This window comes from Heliangelus exortis, chromosome 29, assembly GCF_036169615.1.
Source record: "Heliangelus exortis chromosome 29, bHelExo1.hap1, whole genome shotgun sequence".
NCBI lineage: Eukaryota > Metazoa > Chordata > Aves > Apodiformes > Trochilidae > Heliangelus > Heliangelus exortis.
The window spans coordinates 3,150,713-3,176,299 of NC_092450.1; the positions used below are offsets into that span (position 1 = coordinate 3,150,713).

The 25,587-nt window shown below is 44.5% G+C and overlaps 1 protein-coding gene across 10 annotated transcripts in view; it reads left to right on the top strand.

The window, feature by feature from the left end:
- Nucleotides 1-25,587, top strand: part of TANC2 (tetratricopeptide repeat, ankyrin repeat and coiled-coil containing 2) — a 193,344-nt gene that overhangs the window by 122,799 nt on the left and 44,958 nt on the right. For all 10 annotated transcript variants that reach the window (XM_071728481.1, XM_071728485.1, XM_071728479.1 and 7 more), the window contains 5 exons: nucleotides 3,358-3,483; nucleotides 7,228-7,509; nucleotides 9,754-9,887; nucleotides 20,205-20,436; nucleotides 23,997-24,163. In XM_071728481.1, the coding sequence (XP_071584582.1) occupies nucleotides 3,358-3,483; nucleotides 7,228-7,509; nucleotides 9,754-9,887; nucleotides 20,205-20,436; nucleotides 23,997-24,163 (941 nt within the window). The remainder of the gene's footprint in view (nucleotides 1-3,357; nucleotides 3,484-7,227; nucleotides 7,510-9,753; nucleotides 9,888-20,204; nucleotides 20,437-23,996; nucleotides 24,164-25,587) is intronic.

Consider the following 25,587-nt stretch of genomic DNA (forward strand, 5'->3'; position numbering starts at 1 on the left):
GATTCCCTTGATGTATTCCTCTTATCTTTGGAGAGAAAGCTTATTGCCACAGCACAGCCTGAGAAATTGAGATTTTCATCAGCTAAATTGCATAAAACCAGCTGGAATGAGCCCCTTCTGTCATTTTCATCTTGGAAACTGAAACACAGCCCACTCCAGCTAGAGGCAAGGAACAGGATCCTTTGTGGATATTGGCCTCAGGTTCTCAGAGGCTCTCAGAGAAGATTTACCTGGCTTTACTGAAATTTTTAATGTCATGCATTTAGGAGCTTGTAATTTTACCAGAGTTACACTGCCTGAAGTCAGTTTTGAGGTCAAATGGTTGAATTTTCTGAAAAGCTTTTGCATCACTGGTTCAGCCATGCTGGACATGAAGAGAAGAGGAAAACGTGAGGATTCCTGTACTTGCTGCATTTGGCAGGTCCCAGCACCTCCACTTGGCATTCAGATCTCTAAAATAATCCCAGATCTTCCAATAATTTCCAATAATTCTTTAAAACTCACTTGTACAGTTCAACCTAAACCTAAAGCTTCAACTGCATTTTCTTCCTACCCCAACCCAGGCAAATACACACAAGAATTAATTTTATGTACTTTTAATATTTTTCATTCTAATCCTTGGAGGACTCTTGGCATTGGAGCTGGGCAAAAATTTATGAATGAGTACAAATTTCCTTGGAAAGTTTGAATTTTGTGTAATACACAATGAATGTCTCATTCTGTTTCCATTACCCACAAAATGAAAACCTGGTTATTGGGTTATTTAGGCCACGTGCATGGTTTATAAGGTCTGTCCAAACATGAATTAAAATACCCTTATATAACACCAGCTCCTCTCTTTTTCCTCTTGGAGGATATAAAATAGCAACAAATATGTTATTGGTTATAAACTTTGAATTCTTGATCCATTAGGAAAGTGTTTTGTTGAAGGGGTGGGCAGGAGGGATGTAGATGCCTATAAATTGAATTTTGAGACCCTGGTGAGCAGTGGTTGTCTCCAGGAGCATCCTGGTGTCAGGCACCTGGTCCTCTAAGGGTGTTCCTGGCAGAAATCTGGCAGATTTGGTACCTCTGCCTGCAACCACAAGGCAAAAGCACAAGCTAAGAATACAGGAAGTGCTATAAAAATGGGACTTGGAAAGTGTGACCTCCAGAAAAGCCAAGACTTCTTTTTCTCAAGGTCATTAAAATCCGAGGTTCAAGCGGCGGTGTTGGGGATGGCAATGAAAGTGATTGGAGGAAACAGGTCATAAAAATGTCTTTCTTCCTGTTGAAATCTGTTCATGTTTTCCTCTGACCCGTGGTTTCCCTGGAGCAATCCAGGAAAGGTCACACAAACCACGTAAGAGCAATGAGGGGGTCTGTAGTGACCAACTTGAGATGGGAAACTACAGGAAGGACCCATCAAAGCTCACACGAGAGGGAAACAGATGAGTTGGTGGTCAGTGTGGTCAGAAACTCCTGTGGTTTATCTGTTGGCCTCTATCTCTTATTCTGGTTTTGTTTTTTTTTTTAAAAAACTTCCAGAGTTCAGGCAATTTGAGGAATAGGATTAAAAATTGCTGCCAGATTTAAACCCCTTCTCCTCACCCTGTGTTACAGACCCTGCATCTTGCTTGGTTTTCAACTGCAATGAAGTCTTGTAAAGGTTTTGACATGGTTGTTAGGCCTTGTGTGAAAAAGATGGTTTCCTCAGTTTTGAAATTTTCTGCCTTTCAGTTGGGTTGAATTGTTACTTGTGTTTTCTGGCAAGGAGGGAGGAGGCAAAGTCCAGTGCTGTGAGCTGCTCCAGAGAGTGAAATCAAAATATTTACCCATTTCACAGCAAAGAATTAATGTCAGCCTCACAGGCAGTCTTTGAAGAAGTCATTTAATTAATTAGTTTTAATTAATTTCCAATTTGAAATAATGATCTTGTTATGGTAATTGACCAAAAACTAAAGAAAAACAGAGCAGTGTGGGGTACAGACTACAGAGCAACTGAACACTGAGCAGTGTGATTGCCATCAGTAAACCTGTAGTGGGAATTTTGGAAATGCTTATCAACACCAGAAAGAGTTGGGGATCTGCAAAGATTATTTTTCTAGTTTTCTGTGCATAGCTGGGAAGCCTGTTTCATGCAGTGCAGTTTTCATTGCTTGTTTTTATAAGGTTCTGTCAATTCCTTGGCTGAAAAGGGTTCTGATAATGGGTGAGCTCAGATGCAAGTGATCAGAATTCTGTTTTATTTCCATTATGTTTTTTCCCATCTTCCAATCATCACCAAAAAAACCCCCAAACCAATTGATGCAGCTTTGTGGTCAGTGTTCACTCCAGTCATTCCCCTCTGATCTGGTCCAGAGGTGTTTCTCTCTCTGAACTCTACAGCAGCAGCATGAAAATAAGTTTAAAAATATTTATAAACTATTTGGCAGCCAAGGGAAGAGCATGGTTTAAAACCTGATCACTGAAATGATGGCTGGAAATCTCACATCCTGGTAGGAAGTGTGTGTGGGGTGATGCTCAAGGCCATGGGGTTTGGAGAGAAAAACTTTCAAAGTTGGGCTGGTTTTACCCTTTGTGTTTCCTCCTGCTGTTTTTTCCCTTGGGGATCACTGCTTGGAGCTCTGCCCACTTGGCTGAGGTGGGAGCATCCATGTGCTTCAGTTGAAAAATGTCATCAAATGTAACTTGGACTGTGTTATCTGAGAATTTCTAGCTCCAGTTTCTGTTCCAGCTGGGCTTATCCATGTAATGATGGCACCTTCAGCAGAGACCAATAAATAATTCCTATTTAATTTTGCATTGTAAAGAAAACTTAAATTCTCCCACGAGCCAGGAACTTTGGACCAGTGAAGTTATTTATCTTCAGCACTTCAAATAACACTTTTCTCATTTATTCCTCTGCTTTTGCTGCTCTGTTAAATCTTTATTTTTTCTGCCACTAATTCTGGCCTTGTGAACAGGTAACTGTTAATTACCAAACTAAGGAGCTCAGAAATAATTGAAAAGGAGAGGTTGAGCTTCAGCAGAAAATGCACTGGTGACTTGTCACTGATAGAGGTGCCTCTGTCCAGCTTCACACAGGATTTTGAGATTGGGAAAGCTCAGATATGAGACTCCACGTCTCCATTTTCCATGTGTCTTTTATTTGTCAGCATCATCAGGAGACCAAACCAGAGCAAATAGAATTGAGGAAAAGTTACCAAAGCTCTCCTTGATTCCATGCCCTGGGAGATGAGACTTGGTCGGGCTGAGCTGCGTTGGCTCCGCGCGGCTCCAGCTCCACATTTTGTTCCAAAAAAAGGAAAAAGGCAATAACCAGAGTTTTAGACCTGAAAGCCAGGTGTGATGTGGTTGTTTGCTTTCTCCTGGCAGCCACCAGCTCAGCCCACCTGGAAGACCTGGCCTACCTGGATGAGCAGAGGCACACTCCCCTGAGGACCTCCCTCCGGATGCCGCGGCAGAGCGTGGCTGGAGCCCGCACGCAGCAGGACCTCCGAGGTAGGAGCTTGTGGTGGCTTCAGGGCTGGGGTTTCCAGGAGTTCTTTGGAGCTGGAGCTTCTCCTGCAGCTGTTCTTCCAATGGCCATGTGAAAATGGTGGAGCAGGACTGGTCTGTGGGCAGGTGTTGGGCACTGCCCCTCTGTAAGAACATGAACCCTAAATAGAAGGGGATGAACCTCCTAAGAGGATGTGAAAAACCCATCTCCTTTCTTTGCAGCATCTTTCTTGGTGGCATGGCCAGGTTGGAGGGGAAAAGAGATAAATGAAGTGATGAGCTAAGTGTTGCTGCCTTCTGCCTGGGGGTGGTGAGCTGGGGAGGGTGCTCTGTGAAGTGCTGTTTGTGTGACATTCTAGGGTTGCTCTTCTGGGTTGACTCAGATGTCTGGGTTGCTGGATACACACTGTGTATCCATGGTGTAAAGATGCATTGCCCATTTCAGCCCTGCAGGATCTGCTGATGCTCCAGAGGCTCTCACACCCACCAGCAGTTCTGTTGTCTTCTTGTAAGTGCTCTCTTTGGAAGAGAGGGCTGGAGCAGCTCTGAGCTGGAGGCTGAGGAAGTTGGGAGAAGGCTCTAGGGAGACCTGGGTGCAGATCTCAGTCCCTGAGATATTTTAATGGGCTGCTATTTTTTTTCTTCTTTTTTTTTTTCTTTCCTAACAAAAGCCAAGGATTGCAGTCCCAGCTTCACAGCATTCAGTGTCCCCGTGGGGAAGGAGCCAAGTGCAGTGTCTAGGGCCACCATCCTGATATGTCCCTCTTGGAAATGCTGACAATGCCAGCATTCAGGCAGCCCTTTGACTTCTGAAAGGCCTTTTGAAATGGGGAAAATTTTGTGGTTCTTCCTGACAAATTCCACAAAAAAAAAAAAAAAAAGAAAGAAGTTAGCAGTGAGAAGAGGAGACAGGGCTGATATTTTAGTATTTTGTGTATTTCCAGACAACTCCAGCTAGATTCACCCCATGGGCTTGGGGTTTTAGCCCACCCTACAATTTCCATCCCCCTTTTAATCCAAGCATGGTCTTTTCATGCTCCAGCCCTCCCTGTGACAGTCCTGCATCTGCAGCAGATCTCCAGGTTAATGCTTCATCCCCATTATTTATCATTTCACTGATGTTTAAATCACTGAAAAAGCTCACTTGGGATTCTTCCTAGTTGTTGCTGCACCGTGAGAACAGTTTCTTCTTCCCTGTACGTAGGGAAAGGGAGATCTCTTGGTGAGACATTAAACTTTTCTTTCTTCTGGGGTGGTTTTGAGCAAGTGATCAGCATCCTTGGGGTCAGGAGGTCCAGAGCCAGTGGATGGCAGGTTGGGTTTTCACTCAGCACCATGACCACGACCTGCTACAGCCTCGTTGGGATTTCTATGGAATGCACGTGCCCCAAATTTGAAGGAAAACAAAAAAAAAGGTTTTGTGTCACTTTGGATTATAGTCTATAATGAAATCATACTGGCTGGTGAGGCAGTTATAAAAATGTATTAGCAGGCAGTAAGTGAAGAAAGCAAAGTTTGACAGACAAAATTTCCATATGTTCAAAGGGAGCAGCTTGCCAAGGCTGCGTAATTTGCAGTGATTGCATCCAAAACATTAAACTTTATTGTAGGAACAGAATCAAGTTGTTTTCCAGACACACGTTTAAAAAACATGTAGAACTACGTATTTTCTTCTTTTCGTCCTTTTTTTTCTTTTTTCTTTCTCCTTTTTTGTGGAGGTTACACGAGAGTAGCAGCAGCATTTCAGTTTTGTGGAGTTTTCTGTCCTTGTTAAGGTGCTGAGTTAGTTTTACAAAGAGAAGGGGAAGAAGAGGATGTGAAAAACACAAACACCAATGTTTGGAAGTGTTTGCATTTCATTGAGCCTGTAAAAGAAGTATGATTTCTGAAAGGGGCATTTTGGAGTTGTTCAGCAACTAAAATAACTAAAATCACACTTTGTGGAGCAGAGGATGAGCCACATGGTGAAGCAGGATGGGCCTTGCTCTGACTTTGCTCCTGCTCATTTCTTCCTAATGCCTTTTTTTTAGTCATGCACATGATAAAAGCAGCTTTAGTCTGGTTTAGTTCATTAATTATTTTTTAAAGTTGTTTTAATTTATTTTTGTAATTATTTTCATCTAGAAAAAAAAAGACACAGGCTGTGTTTCATCCCATAGCTGGTATATTTAATCAGTCTTGTCTCTGCATTAACCCCTGAGGCCACTTGGTACCTGTTAGACTCCTGCCTTTGTGGAGCATTGTTGTATTTTCACTCCCTAACACAACAGATCACAGATATACCCCCCCCACACAAGAAAAGCTGCAGCTTTTGGTATTTTTAATTTAATTTTCTATAGATGGTATTGGTGGCATCATGCAAAAAAAAAAAAAAAAAAAAAAATTCCCTGCTGTAACAGATAATTTCATGCAAGATGCCAGGAGCTGTGATGGGGGATGTGGAGACATGCAAGCCTGGGGCTGCTTTGTCCTCACCAACCTCCTCCTCCCCTCCCACCAGCAGAGATTTTGGTTCCCCAGCACCTCCCCTGTGCCTGCGTTGTGCTCGCGTGACACAGCCCAGCAAGGGGACCCCAACGAGCTGCCTGTGAGCTCATGCAGCTCAAAAATCATCTCCACCCTGGGATAAATTGAAAGCACATTCATCATTTTCAAGTGGGAATAAAAACACAGCTTCTGTCTGCAGCATTTTCTGTATCAGTTAAAAAAAAAAAAAAAAAAAAACAAATTCAAAATATTGAACGCTTTTAAATGCAAACTGTTTTCTGGAAGCATTTGTAATGTCACCTTAAATCCCAACCCCTTTATCAGCTCTGTTTTCATGAATGAGCTCCCTGGTCAGGTCTGGGAAAGATTTCAAGGTGATTTGAGCTGTGGGTGGTTGCTGGGGAGGGTCCCAGTGCAGTGCTGGATGGGGCTGGGAGGCACTGGGGGGCTGCAGGCACCAGTATGGGTTTGTAGCTTCCAAAGGAGTGAATTGCACAAAGATTGCAGTTAAGTCAGTTCAAAACCCACATGTTTTCATAGATCTTTGGGGTGGTAGCACATCCATAGTCTCTTCCCATGTAGGTAAAAGATCCTCTTTAGTGAGTTCAGTACAAAGGCTGGGGCAGGATCAGTGCCTGCAGCCCTGAGGACCTTCACCCACCACCCACACCTCCACAGGGAGGGGCAGTGGGTGCAGAAGTGCTGAGCATCAGTGGTTGCTGAGTGATGCTTGTGCTTTGTCAGTGTTTGAGGGCTTTAAAAACTTTAGAGACCAAACAGGCTCTGAGGTAAAGGATGGGACCAGGATTGTGCCAAGAGATGAGCGAACCAAGGGTTGGTTTTTTACTGAAATCTTTCTGCAGCCCTGCAGTAAAGAAGTTTGTCCTCATGTTGGTTTTTTACTGACATCTTTCTGCAGTAAAAAAAGTTTGTCCTCATTTTGGTTTTTTACTAAAATCTTTCTGCAGTAAAGAAGTTTGTCCTCATGTTGGTTTTTTACTAAAATCTTTCTGCAGTAAAAGAAGTTTGTCCTCATGTTGGTTTTTTACTAAAATCTTTCTGCAGTAAAGAAGTTTGTCCTCATGTTGGTTTTTTACTAAAATCTTTCTGCAGTAAAAGAAGTTTGTCCTCATGTTGAGGTGGGACTTGCTGCGTTCGGGCTTTACTCAAACCTTAAACAAAAAATCAAACAGTCATTTCCCAGCTCTCATTTTACTGCCAGCATTGGTGCTTATCCTCTTTCTTTATGCTTCTTCCTAGTACGTTTTGCACCTTATAGACCTCCTGACATCTCCCTGAAGCCCCTGCTCTTCGAGGTTCCCAGCATCACCACCGAATCCGTCTTCGTTGGCCGGGATTGGGTGTTCCACGAGATCGATGCTCAGCTCCAGAGCTCCAACGCCAGCATCAACCGTGGCGTGGTGATTGTTGGGAATATTGGCTTTGGGAAAACAGCCATCATCTCCAGGCTGGTTGCACTCAGCTGCCATGGCACACGGATGAGACAGATTGCTTCTGATAGCCCCCACGCCTCTCCCAAACGTAAGTACAGCAGCGCGCGGGTCTTGGGAAGCGAAGAGACCTTTTCTGTCAGCTTTTGTCATGGTTCTGGCTGAAAAAAGGAGTCTGTTCCTTTTCAGGCCCCAAGAAATCAGTTTAGGCCTTGTTGCCAAGAAAAGAAAGCACCTGTCAGCAATATTTATACTGCTGCTGGTCCAAATCCACTTTTTGAAGACTCAAAATAGTCTGTCTCTTGTTTCTCTGCCTTAGAAACATGACAGATTTTTTCCCCTGATTGGGAAGACTCCAATTGTAATTGCCAATATTCTGTTATTACAAATCCATGCTGCTGTGTTCTCCTTCCCACATGGCTGCTGCACCTCTGTTTATGGTGGTTTAAATATTCAGGGGGGGTCACAAGTGGCTCAGCAGCACCCAGGGTTTTTCTGCCTCTTGTGGTCCCATCCAGTTTCCATCTCCCTGTGCTGACATGTTTGTGGGTGGGGATGTGACAGCATTTTAAAATCACTCAGCTCACAGAAAGTGATGAAGACAGGGCTGAAAATAGTGAGTTAGGTACCTAAAGGTATCTGTAAGGATCTGGGTCACTGTACTTCTGTGAATATGGAGTTAAATCTGTTTACTGGAATGCAGTACTCAGAAATATCTGAACTGTCACCCAGGGCTGGCATGTGGAGTAGTGTCACTTGTCAGAGCTAAATGAACAATGCACAGTGAAAGGCAGGGCTGGGTTCTGGATTTTAACTGCAGCTCTGCAGTGCACCAGCTGCATGTCTCCCCACTCTGCTTAGGGGGATTGTGGAGATTAAAGAGACACTGAATTTAACTGTTTCTGGATTAAAGGCTTGGCTGTTCCAAATGAGAAGGTGCCTTGCATCTCTCAGGCACAAAGGACAAAGATCCCTGGTAACACACTTGTTTAGTTCACACCCTGGTTTGTCCATGGAGCTGAAAGATTCCTCAGTATTAGGGATGGAAACCTTCAGAGTCAATCAACTGATTTGACTTCATTTCCTGAGGAGATGACAAGTTCTGCTGTAGCTATTAAGGATAATAATTATTCTTCAAGTTTCTTTGATTTTTTTTTTTCTTTCACAGACACACAAAAAATAAAATCCTATTATGCTTAGAGAAAAACATGTTTAATACTAAATAATGATCAGGTGACCTGACTGTACTACAGCAGTTTTGCTGTCAGCATTAGTAAACTGGTCCAAATACAGCCTCATGCTATTAATTTCCTGTCTCTGACAAAGAGCACAGGTGAAGGTGGTGTTGCATGCTCAAAATGAAGAATGTGATCATTGCTGAGGCAGTCAGGGTTTAATTAGGTAGGCAGTGGTTGTCCTCAGTTGTTGCTTGCCATTAAATGGGTCATTGTTTGCATTATGATTTCAAGTTGAGCTTGAGGATGTGTTGCATGCTGAAGACAAACTTGCTTTAGGAATGTCCCTAGAAATCCCTAATTAGGCATCATCAAGTACTGCATGTCTTAGTGTTATTCAGAAATACTCTGGATGAACACCTGGGAGTGGAAGTAAAAGGGGTTTGAAAATATTATCCACAAGGGCCTGGTGAATGGGGCTGTTGCAGCAAGCTGCTGGTAAAGGCAACTTCTGCTTTGTTAGGCAAAAGAAATGGATAAAATGCAACTCCAAGCAGTTCCACTGGACAGAGATGATTCAAGTAGAATGCATGATTTGCTTGCAAGCCTTTTCCAGATCCTGATGCTACTTCTGCTTCTCTCCCTCTGAATACATTAATGAGCATCAGATCTGGGGCTCTCCATTTCTTTATGTTATAAAACAGGTCCAGACTTCAGAAAAACTGGCTGTCTCCACTGAAGGAGGACTCGGCACCAAATTAACCAATTGTTCATGACAAGGGAAGATCTGTTGGCAAAACTGCAGAGCAGGAGAGCACTGCACTGAGATGCCCCAAACTGGAAGGCAGAGCAGACCTTTGAGAGGGCACAGTTCACTCCGTTTATTGTCATTATTTTCAAGCCAAATGAAATTACTAGGGACAAGATGACTAAAAAAAGCTCAATGCTTTATCCTAGCAGTCCTTCCCAAGTGAGCTGCTTCCAAAAGAAGTTTCTTGGGGAGGTGCCACAGTCTCTTGCTGCCTGAAAGCAAAGGATTTGTAGAAAGTATTTTAACCGCCGTGCGTGACCTGCTAGAAAACAGCAGCTGCCTTGTCTGGAACAATAATGTTTGGATGTGCTTTTCCTGTAGCATTTCATTACCTCTTTCCTTGGGACAGATGTGGATGCAAACCGAGAGCTGCCCTTAACCCAACCACCTTCTGCCCACTCATCCATCACCAGTGGGAGCTGCCCGGGGACTCCGGAAATGCGGCGGCGGCAGGAAGAGGCCATGCGGAGGTTGGCATCCCAGGTAGGGAAGATTCCTCTTGGGAGGAGTTTTGGGGGGGTTTTTTGTGGTCCTTGGGAAAATGTCAGTTTTAATGGAACCTGTTGGAAAGATTCCTGTCTTGCAGTGCTTGGTGTGCTGGAAAATTGCTCAATGGTTTTAAATTAGAGAAGAGCAGAATTAGATGGGATAGTAGGAAAAGCTGCTTGACAATGAGGGTGGGGGAGCAGTGGCACAGGTTGCTCAGGGAGGTGGTTGAGATGTTCAAGGTGTGGCTTGAAGAGGCTCTGAGCAACCTCATCTACTTGAGGGTGTCCCTGCTTCCTGCAGGGGGTTGGACTGGGTGACTTTTGAGAGGTCCCTTCCAACCCAAATTTATTCTCTTATACTCTTACTCTCTTATTCTTTGTCTTACTTGCCCTCCCCCCCTGTGATTCCCTCCTAAAATGTGTGCACTCGGGTAGTTACTGGGCAAATCTAAAGAAAAAACTTCTAGAGTATTTTTTATTACCCTAGGAAGGTTATTTCTAGAAAATGAAATTCCCACTACATCAAACACACTCCCTTTCTGCTTCAAGAGTTTGGCTTTTCCAGCCATTGCACTTTGTCCTTACAAATGTTAGGAAATGACATAATGATCTGAATAAATGGAGTTTTTCTCCCAACAGTGAAAACCAACTTGCCAAGTGTTTGTGGCAGTGTTTGATTTTGAAAAGAGCAGATCTGGGGCAGTGAGTAAGGGCACAGACTGGGAGCATCTCTGCCCTGTGTGAGCTTTGGCATTTTGGGGGAAAGTCTGCAGAACAGATCACAGCCTTTGGAGCAGTACACAAATCAATTCCTGTTATGGCAAGGGTGGATTGTATATAATGCAATTGCTTACTGTAGGTGAGATTTATAGCTTGAATTTTATTGTCTTACCAAGCTTCAGCCCTACTTTTGTGGTGGTGGGAAGGTGCTTGAAATCCAAGGAGTTTGCTCCTCCTACACCTTTGGAGAGGATGTGAGCAGTTAATGCTTTCCTCTTGCCTGTTCTCCCTTTGGAGAAGAGGAAAATGTCAAGCAAAATCTTTGTTCTAAATTATTGCCAGGATGTGTTTTGCTTGGCTTTTTGTGCCAGATACTCTCTTGTCCTAGCTGCTTTCCTGCAGCACCCAGATGGTGAGGCAGAGTGCCTGTGGTGTCTGTGTAAATAAATATTAAGACCTGAGACTCTCTTCTCCCACGTGGAGTTCTTCAAAGGGATGCAGTGGCCATGTGTGGTTCTGTTCAGGACACATTAGTCATCATATTCCTTGCAAATCTTAAGCTTTACAGGCTGCTAGAAAGGGCTGTAAAGTGTGCTGTCTCTGCTTAAAATGCCTCATCTATCTCTTCTTTCTTCCCCTGAGTGCTTAAGTAATCCTGCTGGATATGTAGTTGATAAATGGATGCAGTTTTAGCTTCAGTTTCCTCCTGGAAAAGGTAAAGTATGTGACTCTTTCAAAGTGTGTGTCACATCCACTGCATAGATCACACTGAAGATTTTTGGAACTCTGATCACAGGGGAAAAGAGCAGAAAAGAATGGTTACAGCCAAAAATAAAGTAAAAATAGGTTGTTATACTTTGGCTTCAGAGTTCTTCAGGAAAGGGTTTTAAAGCCCTGCTTAGGCAAAATTCTTTTTGGCAAAACAAATCCTGTTTTGCTGTCAGAAGGTAAGGAATGAGACAGGAGGATGTGCTGCCTCTGCTCCCAGTGGGATTGCAGACTTTGAGGATGGTTTTTCATCTCTCACTAAATCTTGACTACTGTAAATGCAGGCAGGTTCCAGAAATAACTGTCACCAGCATCCAAACATCAGGCCTTCCCAAAGAGATCAATGCCAAGGCTGATGAGTTGACCCTGGAGTACTTGGAATCACTTTTCCTCCCCGAGCAGCTGACACAGCATGTGGAACTTCTGAAGAGTTTGGTGGTGTTTAGCAAACAGTCCCTGGGATGAGTCAGAGCAGCAGCAGCAGTGAGGTTTGATTCAGCAGTCAGAGACCTTGGGTCTGTTCCCAGCTTTGCCATTAGCCTGCTTGGGATCCTTGGAGACCAGCATCTCATCTGCTGCTCTGTTTCCCTGCCTGTTAAAGGAAAAGTGAGGCACACAGAGAATGGTCCTCTGGTTATCTGCTGCTGGAAGGGATAGGTAACCAGGGGATGGCTGGGGGGCTCAGCTGGGAGGACTTCCAGGCAGTGCTGTGGTGTGTGCCTGGATGAATCCACACATTGAGATAAATCACAGGCTTCAATCCTGTTGCACGGCTTCATTTCCCACCACAAAGGGAGATTTTTCTGAAACTATAGAAGGTTTTTTCTTTCAGTTTGCTTGCTTTGTAATTTTGTGGAGCTCCATGTTCCTGCACGTGTTTCTTTATCATAAACAACAATCTGGGTTTTACTGAATCAGAGGCTTTTCCAGCACTGCTGTGCAGCAGGCTACAAGCAGTAACTTTGATGGATTATCAAACCTCAGGAAAGAAAATAAAGGCAAATAAAATGGTTTAGGATGTTTGTCAAGTTGATAGCTGGAAGTCGTGTGCCTAGTGCACTCTTAGTAACCTCCTGAGTAGTACAGCTCAGCATCACCACTGATGAATTCTTGCTGTCAACAGCAGATAAATTGAATTGCTTAGAAAGAGCCATGCTTATGATGTCCTCCTAGATAAAACAAACACCAACTCTTCCACCCCAGCTGTGGTTTTTTGAAGTCTTTGAGTGACACTGGGAGGAAAAGGATTACTGACCTGGCAACAGAATTGAAAATCCATTAAAATAACAGCAGCAAACTCTTTGTTCTGCATGTGAGTGCCTCGTTCAGAGCCTCAGTCACATCTGACTTGCCTTTGAGAGCTCATGAGAATTCCTTGTTCATAAAAGGCTTTGAAGGTGCTGAACTCTTTCACAGAGCAAATACACCAAATGGCTTGGTAGAGAAGAGTAAAAGGAGTTGGTTAAAAGGATTTAACTGCCTAATCTGAATGTCTGCTGCCACATTTGCCTACAGGTGTTTCTTGGGGACAGGTAAGGAAAACCCTTCACACAGATAAGATGAATGCTCCCCAAAGTCTAATCTAACAAAGAAAAGGAGGAAGGAAAAAAAAAAAAAAGAATGTCCTTTTGTGCAGGAGGAAAGGCAAGAGCAGCAGCATATTCCTGTATCAGTAGCTGTGGGATAAAAAAAGAACTGCTGATGGCCTACTTAAAACAGTTTTTGTTCAACTGGCTGAAGAAAAAAGAGCCCGAGGAAGTGAAGGACAGACTGACCTTAGGTTTGTCTGATTGGAAAAATATTTCTTGGACATGTGTGTTTTATGGTTGCATTAAGGCTAGAGTCAGGATTGAAGTAGGGAAGAAAGTGTTGACAGTGATGGACAAGCACAACTGTCAGGAATATTTTAGGAATTATATGAAACATATGTGCAGATGTTCCAGATGTTCCACCTCAGCTTGCACTGAGCAGAGCAGGATATTCTCTGGTTGTGCTGTGGCCTTTATGCTAGAGAAATGCAGATCATTAGGAAAGCAAATTAATAATCTGCTAAGAGGCTCAGGCCCTGCTTGGTGCAGGCTGCAGAATGCTGGTGGGAAGCACGCTGAGCCCTCTCACCCACTCTGTTCCTTCTGAAAATGTCACTTACCCCAAAACTCAGAAGCTGTGTGTTGATGATGACAGAAATGAAAGGTGAACAGTTGCTTTTCCTCCTCTGGATTATACCAGGTTGTGCTTTTCTGCCTGTTGTTCATGGGTTTGGGGGCAAGGGTATCTTTTAAGTTCATGTTGGCAGAGATGAACAAACGATTGATTTCAAAAATAAGTATCTGGGGAGTGCATAGCAGGAGCTCCACTCATCTCCCTCCAGCTTCCTTGCCATGCTGGAAAAGAGCATTATTTTGTGTATTCTTAGAGAGCAGTTTGATCACAGCATCTGTGATTTCTACTTCTATGTTCATCAGCAAACTACTGGAGAAGAAAATGCTTAGAAATGAGGTCATTTAGAAACCCAGTATCAGGTGTGATTTGTGTCCTCAGAAACTGTGCCAGGGAAATTGTATCCAACTGGTTTAGGAGTTCTCTGAAGTTATCCTCACTGGTGGGTTCTAGAGGCAAAAAAATATCAAAAATATGGCAAAATGTCCTTCCTCCCAGATGCTGGTGGGCAGCTTGTAAGGTTCCTCACAGCTCAATGCCTTGCTTTGGTTGGAAATGGAGTTTTCTCCCATACAAGTACTGATTGTGGAAGGAAGGGTTGAATGCTTTTCAGGATTTGCATTCCTGAAAGAATGGTAGAAAACAAGGAGCTTAACATTGAGATTTCTCTGTTCCTTGGTGTCATTTCCCAGCATTTTACTCGGATTTTGGAAGGGGAAGCAGAGTGATTCTGCCTTGAGAGAGATTAATGGAGAAAATTCTGGAAGAACATTAATTCCAGGGTATATCTCACCCTGGAGCATCACCCCAGTCTGCTCTGCCTGTCCTGCTCCAGCTCCTGGTGATAATTTTGGATGTGTCGAGGTAGAATCTTTTTGAAAAGGAAAGATCAAAGCCTTATATCACACCAGGGTCCCCATCAGTCTGGTTGGCACTGTGTTATGGGCTGTAAATAAAACATCCTGCCAGGAGACTGGAGGCATCAAGAGGTAAATGCCTTCCATTTCCTTGCAAGGAAAATACCAAATCCATGGCAATATCAACAGCTTCTTAGCAGAGATATCTGTGAATCAATTCCCTGATTTTAAAGGTAACATTGAGCTTCTTGCTGAGAACTGAGCTGGCACAAACCCCCTTTGCCCTTTTCATTCTTTGTCTCCTGCCTCTGAGCTGAGGCAGTGGCTGCTGAGGGGCTCACCAGGACCATGAGGACATGCAGCTTTTCCTCCATCCCTGCTCTCATGGAGCTTAAGCCATAGCATGGAGCAGAGGGACCTGCAGGGAAGGGACAAGAGAGATTCTCTTGCCAGATGCAGCAAACTCTCAGAAGTCATGAATCAAACTGCTCACCTTGCATCTTGACACTTGCAAATAAAACAGAAGTGTTCCTGGCAAAACTGCTCAGTTAGTCTTTTGTTTTACTATATATATATGTATATATATGTTTGTGTGTGTGTTATGGACACAAGTTTGCAGGATTCCCAGATTTATTTCAGGCCTGCCCTCCAACTGCAGGCAAGCTGCCAGTTTTCCAGCAGTGCCAACAAGTCCTTGGCTGCAAGAGGTGCAGACCTGCCAGCCTGGGTATGAACCTTTGTGGGACTGTCCCACCTCTGATCGTGGCTCCTGGGAGAACAACTGTAAGGAGAAACTGGGGAACAAAAGTTTCCATATGAGCAGTGAGGCTGTCCTTGCAGTGCCACTTTTCTGTCTCCAAGTGATGCTTGGACACATGGAATTGGGCTGATCCATCTCAGCTGGAGCATGACCTTAGAATCATCAAACCATTTAAACTGGAAAGGACCCATAAGCTCATCAAGTCCAACTTTTAACACTTCCAAGTCCACCACTAAACCACATCCTGAAGTGTCAAGTCTTACAGGTCTTTTAAATCCTTCCAGGGATGGTGACTCAACCTTGCTTGGCCAGAGCTGGTCCTTCACCTCAGAGAAATGAAGTGAGAGACTTTGCCACCAACCCAAACCTGTGCTGGAAAGGACTGAGCCACAAATCCCTGTGCTTGGTGACCTTTGTCTTTCAGCAAGGGGCACCAGTGCCCCTGGGAGATCCCATAGCCCAAGGTGAAATCAATTCAGCTCAAAGGAAGAAGCCTGAACTATGTCCCCTCTGGTCAGGGTCACCTTCCCCATTTTCCCTGAAGGTTTTATCCTTTACTCACAGAGGATTTTTAATGGATTGGCTGCACAGTTTTAATTAACCCATTGAACAGCTTATATTCTTTGGGTTTCTGGCTGCTGTGTGGTTGCTTGGGGAGGCAGCACTTAAACAAATGGACCTGAAAGGCAGCTCAGCTGCACTAATGGGTCATCCCTGATGTAGAGCAGCTGCTGGAGGAGCTGTGTGTCCAGTGCATTAGCACACTCAGCTGATGCTGAGCTTGCCTGGTGGCTTCAGAGACTTCTTTCCCCATCCTCCAAGCCACAAGCTAAAGCATCATTACCCTTGCTGCAGGTGTATCAAAAGAAAGGGAGTGCTCCTACCTTGCAGAGAGGTGAAGGGATTCATTACTTCTGAGCCTTGGTGCCCTGAGACACTAATGAGTTCCAGAGGGCATTTGCTGGCATGCTGGGCTCTGGAAAAGCAATGAACATCCCCAATAAACTGGGGCACAATGTACACAGCCATGTGCAGTGGGTAAAACACAGCAGTGCTGATTCCCATTTCCATTATTCCCACCAATGCTGTGCTTGCCAAATGGCACTTTTTGCAGGTTTAAAGCGTTACACTGAATTTATTTAAAGCTGTTCTGTATGGGTCAAAAAAAGATAAATCTCGTTAAGTGCAGAAATAGGGATAAAATACAAAGTTTTGAAGCTCTTTAGGAGAACAGGAGGAACTGTGGTGTTGCTGGGAGCCCAGGGGTCTGGGAGGTTGATCCTTTTTGGGGGGGATTGGTGGGATGGCCTCCTCACACCACATGGTTCCAGAGGGAAGCAGAGAGCAAGCACAGCAGTGAAGTGATGCTGAAGGAATGCTTCTGAAATGGAAGTGATTCTTTTTCACAGAGAGTGCCAGAGAACTGCTTAAAATGGGCCTGTCCTATTAAGTAAAAATAACTGATTTCCCTTGAGCCATCTTCAGCCCCTCGTTCTCCTTTGATGTTCATGCTGTCCTTCCAGCCTTTCTCCTATTACTGTTATCTCCTGCCATGTCATTTCCTCCCCTTTCTCCCTCTCCTTTTCCCCCCTTCACAGTTCAGTCTTTTCTCTGCCTCTGTACTTTATAGACAGCACACAATCTCTTCTGTGCCTCATTTTTTTTCTGCTCTCTGTGCCCTTTCTAGCCTCTTCCTCCCACTAGCTTCACCCAGCTCTTCCCCTCCTCTTCCACTGACGTTTTCCATCATCCTTGGAACAGCTGTTTTGCTTTTAACACCCCCATGTCTTCCTTTTTCCTCCAGCAGCTGTTTTCCTAGGTCCTGACCTACATGAGCCAATTTTTTTTTTTTTTTTTTTTTTTTTTTTTTTATTTCATGGAATTCTTTCATATCTGAAATCAGTAGCTTGGCCTTGGAGATCTGGAGCATGGTTTGGACTGCTGGGATGTAGGAAAGCTTTTTGGTGTGGGGGGGAGAGCTGCAGGGAAGAGGTACAGAGCCTGCAGGTCAAAATGGGACAGAGTTGTCAAGTCCTGAACCCAAGTGGGTGAAGGAATGGACCTGGTTGGAGCAACAATAGAAAGGGTGGTTGGAAAATGAAGGTTATGTGGGGCTGGTGAAGAGAGAAATGGAAGTGGTTGTGGCAGAAAGGAGCAGGGTGACTGGTGTTGGGAGAGGAGACTCCTGAAGACCTTCTGGATTTAATCTGTAAAAAAAATCCTAATATTGTCTTTCAGATTCCTCATTCTTTGCTTACTGGGTTAGCTTTAGATCCACCTATTGAGCATTGCATTTATCCCCCTGTGCAAGGCTTAGTCAATATACCAGTAAATCCAGCACAAGGATGAAGAATACACATGAAGGAGCTTAAATTAGTTGAGCTGTAATTGTATGTATGTCCCAGTATCTGACAGGCACCGTTCCCTTCCTGGGTGCTGGATTTGTCCCCTTTTCCATGATATGGCTCTTTAGAGTTCTGGAAGAAGTTAATTGTCCTCTGGTAAAAAGGAGAATTTATTTTTGTGTCTCCAGACCTATTGTGTGGGAAAGAAGAGCTCTGCATACAGCACTTTGGTTTCTGTTACAGGGAACCTGATACCAAGGGACAACAACTTCAGAACTTTATACTGTGGCATCCACAAGTTATAATCCCCAAATAAATATGATTGTTGAAAAGAAATTGCAACCTTTATTATTACTTTACCCAGTGCTGTTCTCCAAGGCAATACGTTATATTTTAACTGGCTGGTAGGAATATTTCTGTTAGGAATTTGGAGGTATCCATTAAAGCTTAAGCACATGGATTAGGGCTGGATGCTTGAAATAACAGCCAAGCTTTATCATCACTGGATTCATCACACCTCATTTTGCCTGTAAAGGAAATGACTGCATGATACCCCCCCAGTAATTTCACCTATTTCTATTTCAAATTCAAGCCTGTGCTGAGCCAGCAGTGTGTCAGGCTCCTGTTTCCAGTGCTGGACACACCATCCTTGGCAGGAGCAGAGCCTGAACGTGCCACCCCAACCCCTGCACTGCTGCCAACCTCAGCCTGCTCACTGCAGGTGGAGAGCCTGAAAGTCTCAACCCTGGCCACGAGCCATGGTTCATCTGAGCTCACACAACCTCCAGGGAGGCCACCACCATCTCATGTCCTCAGTGGCAGTGTCCCTTTCAAGTTCAGAAATGGGGTTCATTTTTATTTGGCAGTATTTCTGTTCTCTGCTACAATGCTCTGAGGCAATCGTGTAGTTTGGTACAGAACTGATCCCACCTCCCTTGCTGGGATATTTTTTGGACAGGGACAGCTGAAAAGAAAATTCAGGGAGTGGGAGCTGGAGAAAAGCTTTTGGACCTGGCAGAGGCTCACACCAAATGGCCAGGCAATGGCACAAGGTGCTGGTGCTAGGAGTTGGGGGATGGAGAAGAGCTGGAGCAGCCTGCTGAGCACTCCACAAGCAGAGACATCTTATTTTGTGCCTCTTTTTGTATATTACAAAACAAACCAAGGAAGTTGGCAGATTGGACTGAGAAAATTATCACTGGTTTTCTACTTACCTTAATACATGGGCAGAATGGGTTCTGGCAGAGTTTGAAGGATTGGGAAAATCAGGTGACTTGGGTAAAGAGTTTCGGGTTTTTTAGTTTTTTTTTTAATTTTTAACTGAGCTGATTTTTTGAATGAAGAGCAGGATGAAGGTGGCTGAGCAATGTGCAGCCATCCTGCTGTTCCCCCGTTGCAGGAACCTGTTGTTTGCAGATGCCACCTTGCTGCAGGTGCTCAGCTCTCTGCCTGCTCCTGCTGAGCTTGACATTTGCAAACAGCAGATAAAAAAATCAGTTCAAGAAAACAATCACAAGTTATTACCAACACCAAGTCCTTAAATGGAGCTGGGAGCACAATGCAACCTCTCCCTGCTCCATGCACAGCCTCAGCCCTGTCAGCTCCTGTCACTGTCCATCTCTGCCAGCAGCTACAGCTTAATTTCATTTATTCCTCAAGTGGCAGGGCAGTCATTTTTCAGGAGCCAGGCCTGTTTTGACCAACTGATTTGTCTGGATCCTTGTCATAGGTAGTTAACACTTGGTACTCTCAAAGACTTTGCCTGCCAGAAGCCATCAGACTCACCCAACAGAAAAAAAACCCTGCTGCTCGTAGCATCCTCCCCACCTCACCTCTGATGAAGGGGTGTCTGGGTTTAACACTGGCCTGGCAATAAAACCCAATGCCAGATGCTCTTAATTAATCCCCCTCCCTGATAAAGGAAGAAAAAGAATAAGGGAGAGAGACTGATGGGTTGGGAACTAAACTACACAACTTTAGCGAAACAGGAATGATAAATAGGAAAAATTACTAAATCTATACAAATAGACAGGAAAATTGATCCCACGTTCCTCCCAGTAACTCTCACATCACCACCAAGGCTGCAGGGCAGCCCTGGGCAAATCCAGGCTGGAATCCTGGAGTCAGCAGCAGTTGGGAGCTGGAGGCAGGAACACCCAGATTCAGGCTGGGATGGATCAGGAGCAGAGGCAGAGGAAGGGATGGAATCCTCCCAGGATGCTGAAGCAAACAGGGAGAGGGGAAGAAGGGGAAGCAGGAAGGGGTTTGAGCCTGGTGATCCCTCCAGTTTATCCTGAGGATGAGGTGGATGGGATGGAATCCTCTGTTTGCTCAGTTTGGGCCATTTCTCTTGTCTGTTCCTCCCCAAAGGAGGGGTTCAGCTGGGACCTTTTTACTCCTTCTCTCCTTCCAGAGGACAAAATATTCCTCAGAACTGAGCAGTCCCCTTGGCTCTGCACACCAGGCTCTGGCTGTAACTATAACCATGGAGTGGGATCAGTCCTAGAAGCAGAAAAATATCTGAGAAACTTGCTATTCATTTCAGCAAGTGCAGCTCTTTCCAAGAGACTCAGCTGAAAGCCAAAGTCCAAGCCAGAAAATCCCCTTTATCCTGGCCCAGACCAGGACGAGGTGCATTTATTTAATTTTAGATATTTTGATGGGAGGTTATTTATTTACTTCTGCCTTTTTCTCTTTCCCAGGTCGTTGCTTACCACTACTGCCAGGCTGACAATGCCTACACCTGCCTGGTGCCTGAGTTTGTGCACAACGTGGCCGCCCTGCTCTGCCGCTCGCCGCAGTTCGTGGCCTACAGGGAGCAGCTGCTGCGGGAGCCTCACCTGCAGAGCCTGCTCAGCCTCCGCTCCTGCGTGCAGGACCCCATGGCCTCCTTCCGCAGGGGTGTCCTGGAGCCCCTGGAGAATCTCCACAAAGGTACGGGGTGGGGATGCTCCCCTCAGCTCCCCAGCACCTTGCTGTGATTGCTGTTCCCAGGAGCTCTGAGAGCGTCACATCCAACCCTTGGTCCGCTCTCCCCCGTGGTTCTCAGACTGTGGCGTTGAGTTCAGTCTCCCTTTCCAGTGCCTGATCACCCTCTCTGGAAAGAATTCCTTCCTAATATCCAACCTAAACCTCCGCTGGCAGAGCTGAAGCCCTCTTGTCTTACTTGTCTTATCCTCAGTTTAGAAAGGATATTGAGGTGCTGGAGCAGGTCCAAAGGAGGCAACTGGGCTGGGGAAGGGACTGGAGCACAGATCCTATGAGGAGAGGCTGAGGGAGCTGGGGGTGTTGAGGCTGGAGAAGAGGAGGCTCAGGGGAGACCTCATCACTCTCTCCAACTCCCTGAAAGGAGGTTGGAGCCAGGGGGGGGTTGGGCTCTTTTCCCAGGCAACTCTCAGCAAGACAAGAGGGCACAAGAGGTCTCAAGTTGTGCCAGGGGAGGTTTAGGTTGGACATTAGAAAGAATTTCTTTAGGGAGAGGGTGCTCAGCCATTGGAATGGGCTGCCCAGGGAAGGGGTGGATTCTCCATCCCTGGAGATATTTCAAAAGAGCCTGGATGTGGCACTCAGTGCCATGGGCTGGGAACTACAGTGGGAGTGGATCAAGGGTTGGACTTGATGAGCTCTGAGGTCCCTTCCAACCCAGCCAATTCTAGGATTCTAGGATTCTATGATACCTGCCTGGGAGAAGGGACCGACCACCCCCCGGCTCCAACCTCCTTTCAACCCCCCCTCTCCTCCTGCCTTGGTTCTGGGGCCATAGGTGAAGTGCTGATGTCAGCATGCTTTTGGATTTCTCTTTTCTTGCTTCCACGTGCCAGATGTGGCCTCACAGTTCTGGAGGTGAAAACAAGCAACAGTTTCCACACCCAGCTCTGCTTATGGCACTCTGTTTCAATTTGTTTAGAGGATGAAGGTTTTTGCCTTTCTCTCTCATTACTTAATGAGTTTTTTAGAATTTGAAGCTTTCACCAAAGGACTCAATATCATAAAAGTCTGTAGATACTCTGTGAATTTCTAGGGGAGCTGGGAACAAGCCTTATCCTGAATATGGATTTTTCAGAGCTTTTTCTAACAGCACCTTGGTTTTGTCTCCTTTTCTTTCTTTCCTTTGCAAAATACAACTAATTCACTGTGACAGTCACTAAATTTGAGATCTCAGATGCTCGTTGCCATGAAAACTACCAGAGCATTGCAGAGTTCAGGCCTGTTGCCCTGCAAAAAGGTGTTTATTACAATGATGTGCTGCAAGTTGGCTGCAAACATAGCTCAGATAATTTTCTGTTACCACTGAGCTGCAGCATCTGGGTCCAGCACAAGTGGTTCCACCAGGCACAAAGCATCCAAAGAGCCAGCACAGCTCAGCAGCATTTGGTTTTCCTGGCATGGAGAAATGTCAGTGTAGGAGTAGTGTGGCTACTCTTTCCTACCAACAGTCTTGGCAAAAAAAAAATTAAAAAAATACATTTAGGAACCACTGCTCTAAGGGAAAAGAATTTGTGTTTACTACAGTAACTTCTTGGGAGGTATTCCAGCTATTGAGTTCAGAGCATTTTAGAGGATGTTTATTTTTCTTGCCAAACAAGTTGACCCCCATCTGGTCCTGAGTTCCAGGGGGGTGGAAAATTTTTATATAAAGCCTAATTTTTTTTTTTTTAACCCCTCTTGAGCTCTACACTCAACACAGCTCCAGTGGAGCCAATGATCAGGACTCCTGCCTTTCAGCCTTGCTGATTGAAAGTGCTGGCAAGCTAATTTGCACCAAGTGTTTTGTAACAAAATGAACACTGTCTGGAAATTGGTTCTAAAATATATAACGTTTAAGACTCTGTAAATATATCAGCAGGTTTTTTACAAGGTGCTGTTGAAGCTTTAATGCTGCTCAGATTAAATTATTGCACAGCTGTTAATGGTGAATGTGACTGAGAAAGTTCGAGCCATGTTTCTCAAATATATGTATTTTTTTTTAATCTCAGGGAATCTAAGTATTATATAGGAGAACAAAGTTCTGATTCTTCCCCCCACCCTGGCTTCTCTCTCCCTCAGGCTTTATGAGAAACATGAGATGTGGGTATAATACTCAGGCACTATGTTCACTCCCAAGATTTTCTGGTGCACCCAATAATTTCACCATAAAGTTAGCTGAAAAAGGATCTGTGATAATTTTAATGTAAAATATGTGGGGTTTGTATGGTTATTAACAGTATTACAGGAAATAAATGCAACTTGGTGATGTCAGGCAAGGAGAAGATGGGATTTGCTCCTTAGCAATACCCAGCACAAGGTGTTGACACATTTCTGTTCTCCCTGGAACACCACAGAGGCAGCTCCTGTCATCCAGGAACATTTTGTGCTGGGTTTTTATAGAAAAGTTCCTGGTGCAATTTAAAGTCAAAGGGAAGGGGTATTGGGAATATTCAGCTTTTTGTTAGCAGGATTTATCCATAGTACATGACAAAGGAGAACAAGCTTTATCCAGATCAGAATCTGTAGCACAAGGTAACAGCTGAAGCCAACAATAGATTCACCCAGTTTCCCACCCCAATTTTGTGTTTCTGAAGCAACATTAACTTTGATAAGATACTGCTTGGGCTTATGATGCAAGTCCAAGAGAATCTATCTTGTTAGTTACAAAGCTGTGCTCAGCTGATGTAGAAACACTTGACTTCAGTGTCTCCATCAGTTTGCTTTCTGTATTCACCAGCAACAACAAAAAAATCCTGGTTTAAAAAGTCTGTGATTTGCTTTTTGTAGGATCTTTTTTATTCCCCGTGACTCTTATATAAAAGAGATTTGGTTACAGACTTGTGATCAAACTCCTTTCCAGTACTGGAAGTGCAGAAGGGTTTTGAACATTCTCTGTTGAAGGGAGAATGGAACCTCTGGAGCACTGAGTCCCTGTCCCCCTTCCTGCACTCTGATCTTTGCTCTCCCCACAGAATGGTTTTGCCTGTGAATCAGGTTGACTTCTCTTTCAAACACTTGCCCAGACCTCAGTTGATCAACAAGCCCCTGTCTGAACTGCAGACACCAAAATGGGAAGGATCAAGAGGTGTTGGGAGGTGAATTTCTTGGTGAACCTTCATTTAGCAGTTGCAAAAATTGAGAGATCAGGGTGAGAGTTTAATGCCAAACCTACAGAGAACCACTAATAATGTGTTTATTAAAACAGAAAAGTACTGACTCACATCAAATAACATTGGACTTTGTGGAAGACTTAATTTTTACAAAGGTTATTAACTATTTTATCTGTGAGGTGTTAAAGTTGTGTATGTTGTAATTAAAATGTCTACTTTATAAGAATTGAAGTTGTGTATGTGTGGGACTACCTAATCTGCAATTAATATATCAGAAGAAAGGTGCTGGTGCTGTGTCTTTTCTATCCTTCAGCAATATCTGATAATAATTTAAAATCCTGTAATGACTTTGCAGCACAGTACAGTCTCATGTCAAGCCTTTGAAATAAATTCTTTTCCTTTTTTTCCTTCTCTCAGAGAGGAAGATCCCTGATGAAGATTTCATCATATTAATTGATGGACTAAACGAGGCTGAATTTCACAAGCCAGATTATGGAGACACCATAGTATCATTCCTGAACAAAATGATTGGAAAATTCCCTTCCTGGCTGAAGCTGGTAGTGACTGTCAGAACGAGTCTACAGGTGAGCCTGAGAGTTGTGATAAACTGTGTTGTTGTCATCAGGGGGGTTGGTAAAATCTTAGTGGATATCTGGGCTTGCTGAAGACCCTCGATTTCAGGTTATCTTTCTGGCTTTTTTGCACTTGGATTTAGATTCCTGTCCCCAGAGTCACTGTACAGCTCTGAAAGGCTCTAATCCAGCATTATTTAGAGACATCACTGAACATTCAGCAGCAAATAGTTCAGTTTTGTGAGACAGCTCATGTGCCAACAGGGGCTTGGGGCCCCACCAAGTGTGTTAGGAGGGGAGAGCTTGATGTCTGCCAGCCTGCTCTGCTGGAGAACATCCTCTCCTCCATGTGGAAGGCTGAAGGAGTTAGACCCAGAGTGCCAGCATCTGAATGGCTCAGCCTGGAGGGAGTCAGTGTCAGGCCAGGACATTATTCAGCTCACTGAAAACCTTGGGCAGGTGCTGAAGCTCAGTGCTGTTTGGATAATTCTGAAGTATTTTGATGTTAGTTTGCAGCTGGGCAGGTTTTTACCTTCTGCTTGTCCTTAGCTGCTCCTCCCCACTCTCTTGGCATCAGGATGACACTGACCTTAGTTTGTTGGCTCAACTGTTCAGCTGAGAGGAGCAAGCTGGGAAGCCAACACAGTGACCCAATTTGGGCAGAGCTGCTCCCTCAACTCTTTCACAGTCGAGTTGGTTGATGTGCAGCATCACTTGTGGGAACATTCACACTGAGCCCCAGAGCTGGGAGCCCAGAGGAGACACAGCAGAGAGATGAGCTGTGTTGGGCACCAGCTCAAAGCCTCTCTTTGGCTGCACCAGCTGCTCCCAGCAGAAAGCTGTGCCTGCAGCTCTGTGTTTCTCATTTTTTCATCATTAGCCATTTTTTCATTAGCACATTCACTGCACCGTTTGTTTTAACTGAGCTCTGTGAAGCAGTTTTATTGAGATTTGCTTCTGTTTACTGAGATCTGCAGGCTGATTTACTGTGGGTTGTCCTGCCAGGAGCTGAGAGCCACTTCCAGCTCCATCAGGGCTGCTTTGGAGCTGGGAGCAGCAGCTGCTCCCCGAGACACCAGAGAGTACAGGCTGCTTTGTGCTGCAGTTCTTCTTTCTTTTTCTTTTTTTTTTTTTTTTTTGCTTGGTAATGGAGTAGATTAAACATAATTTGGAAGAAATCTTTTTGTAATTGAAGGTAAATTGCATCCCTCTGCCTTGAATTTCTCATTTAATTAGGGCTTTTGCAGCCCTGCAGTCTTAACTGCAAGCTTTAGTTTTGCACCTTACTCGCCCTCTTTAATTTTTTTTTTTTAAATTAATGTCTTCTCCTGCAACCCCCTTGTCCAGCCCCACCATCTCTCCCCACCTCGCAGTGCCTGACACAAGAGCTCCTGGGGAAAAGCCTTTGATGATCTTTGGTTTATGTTGCATGAAGC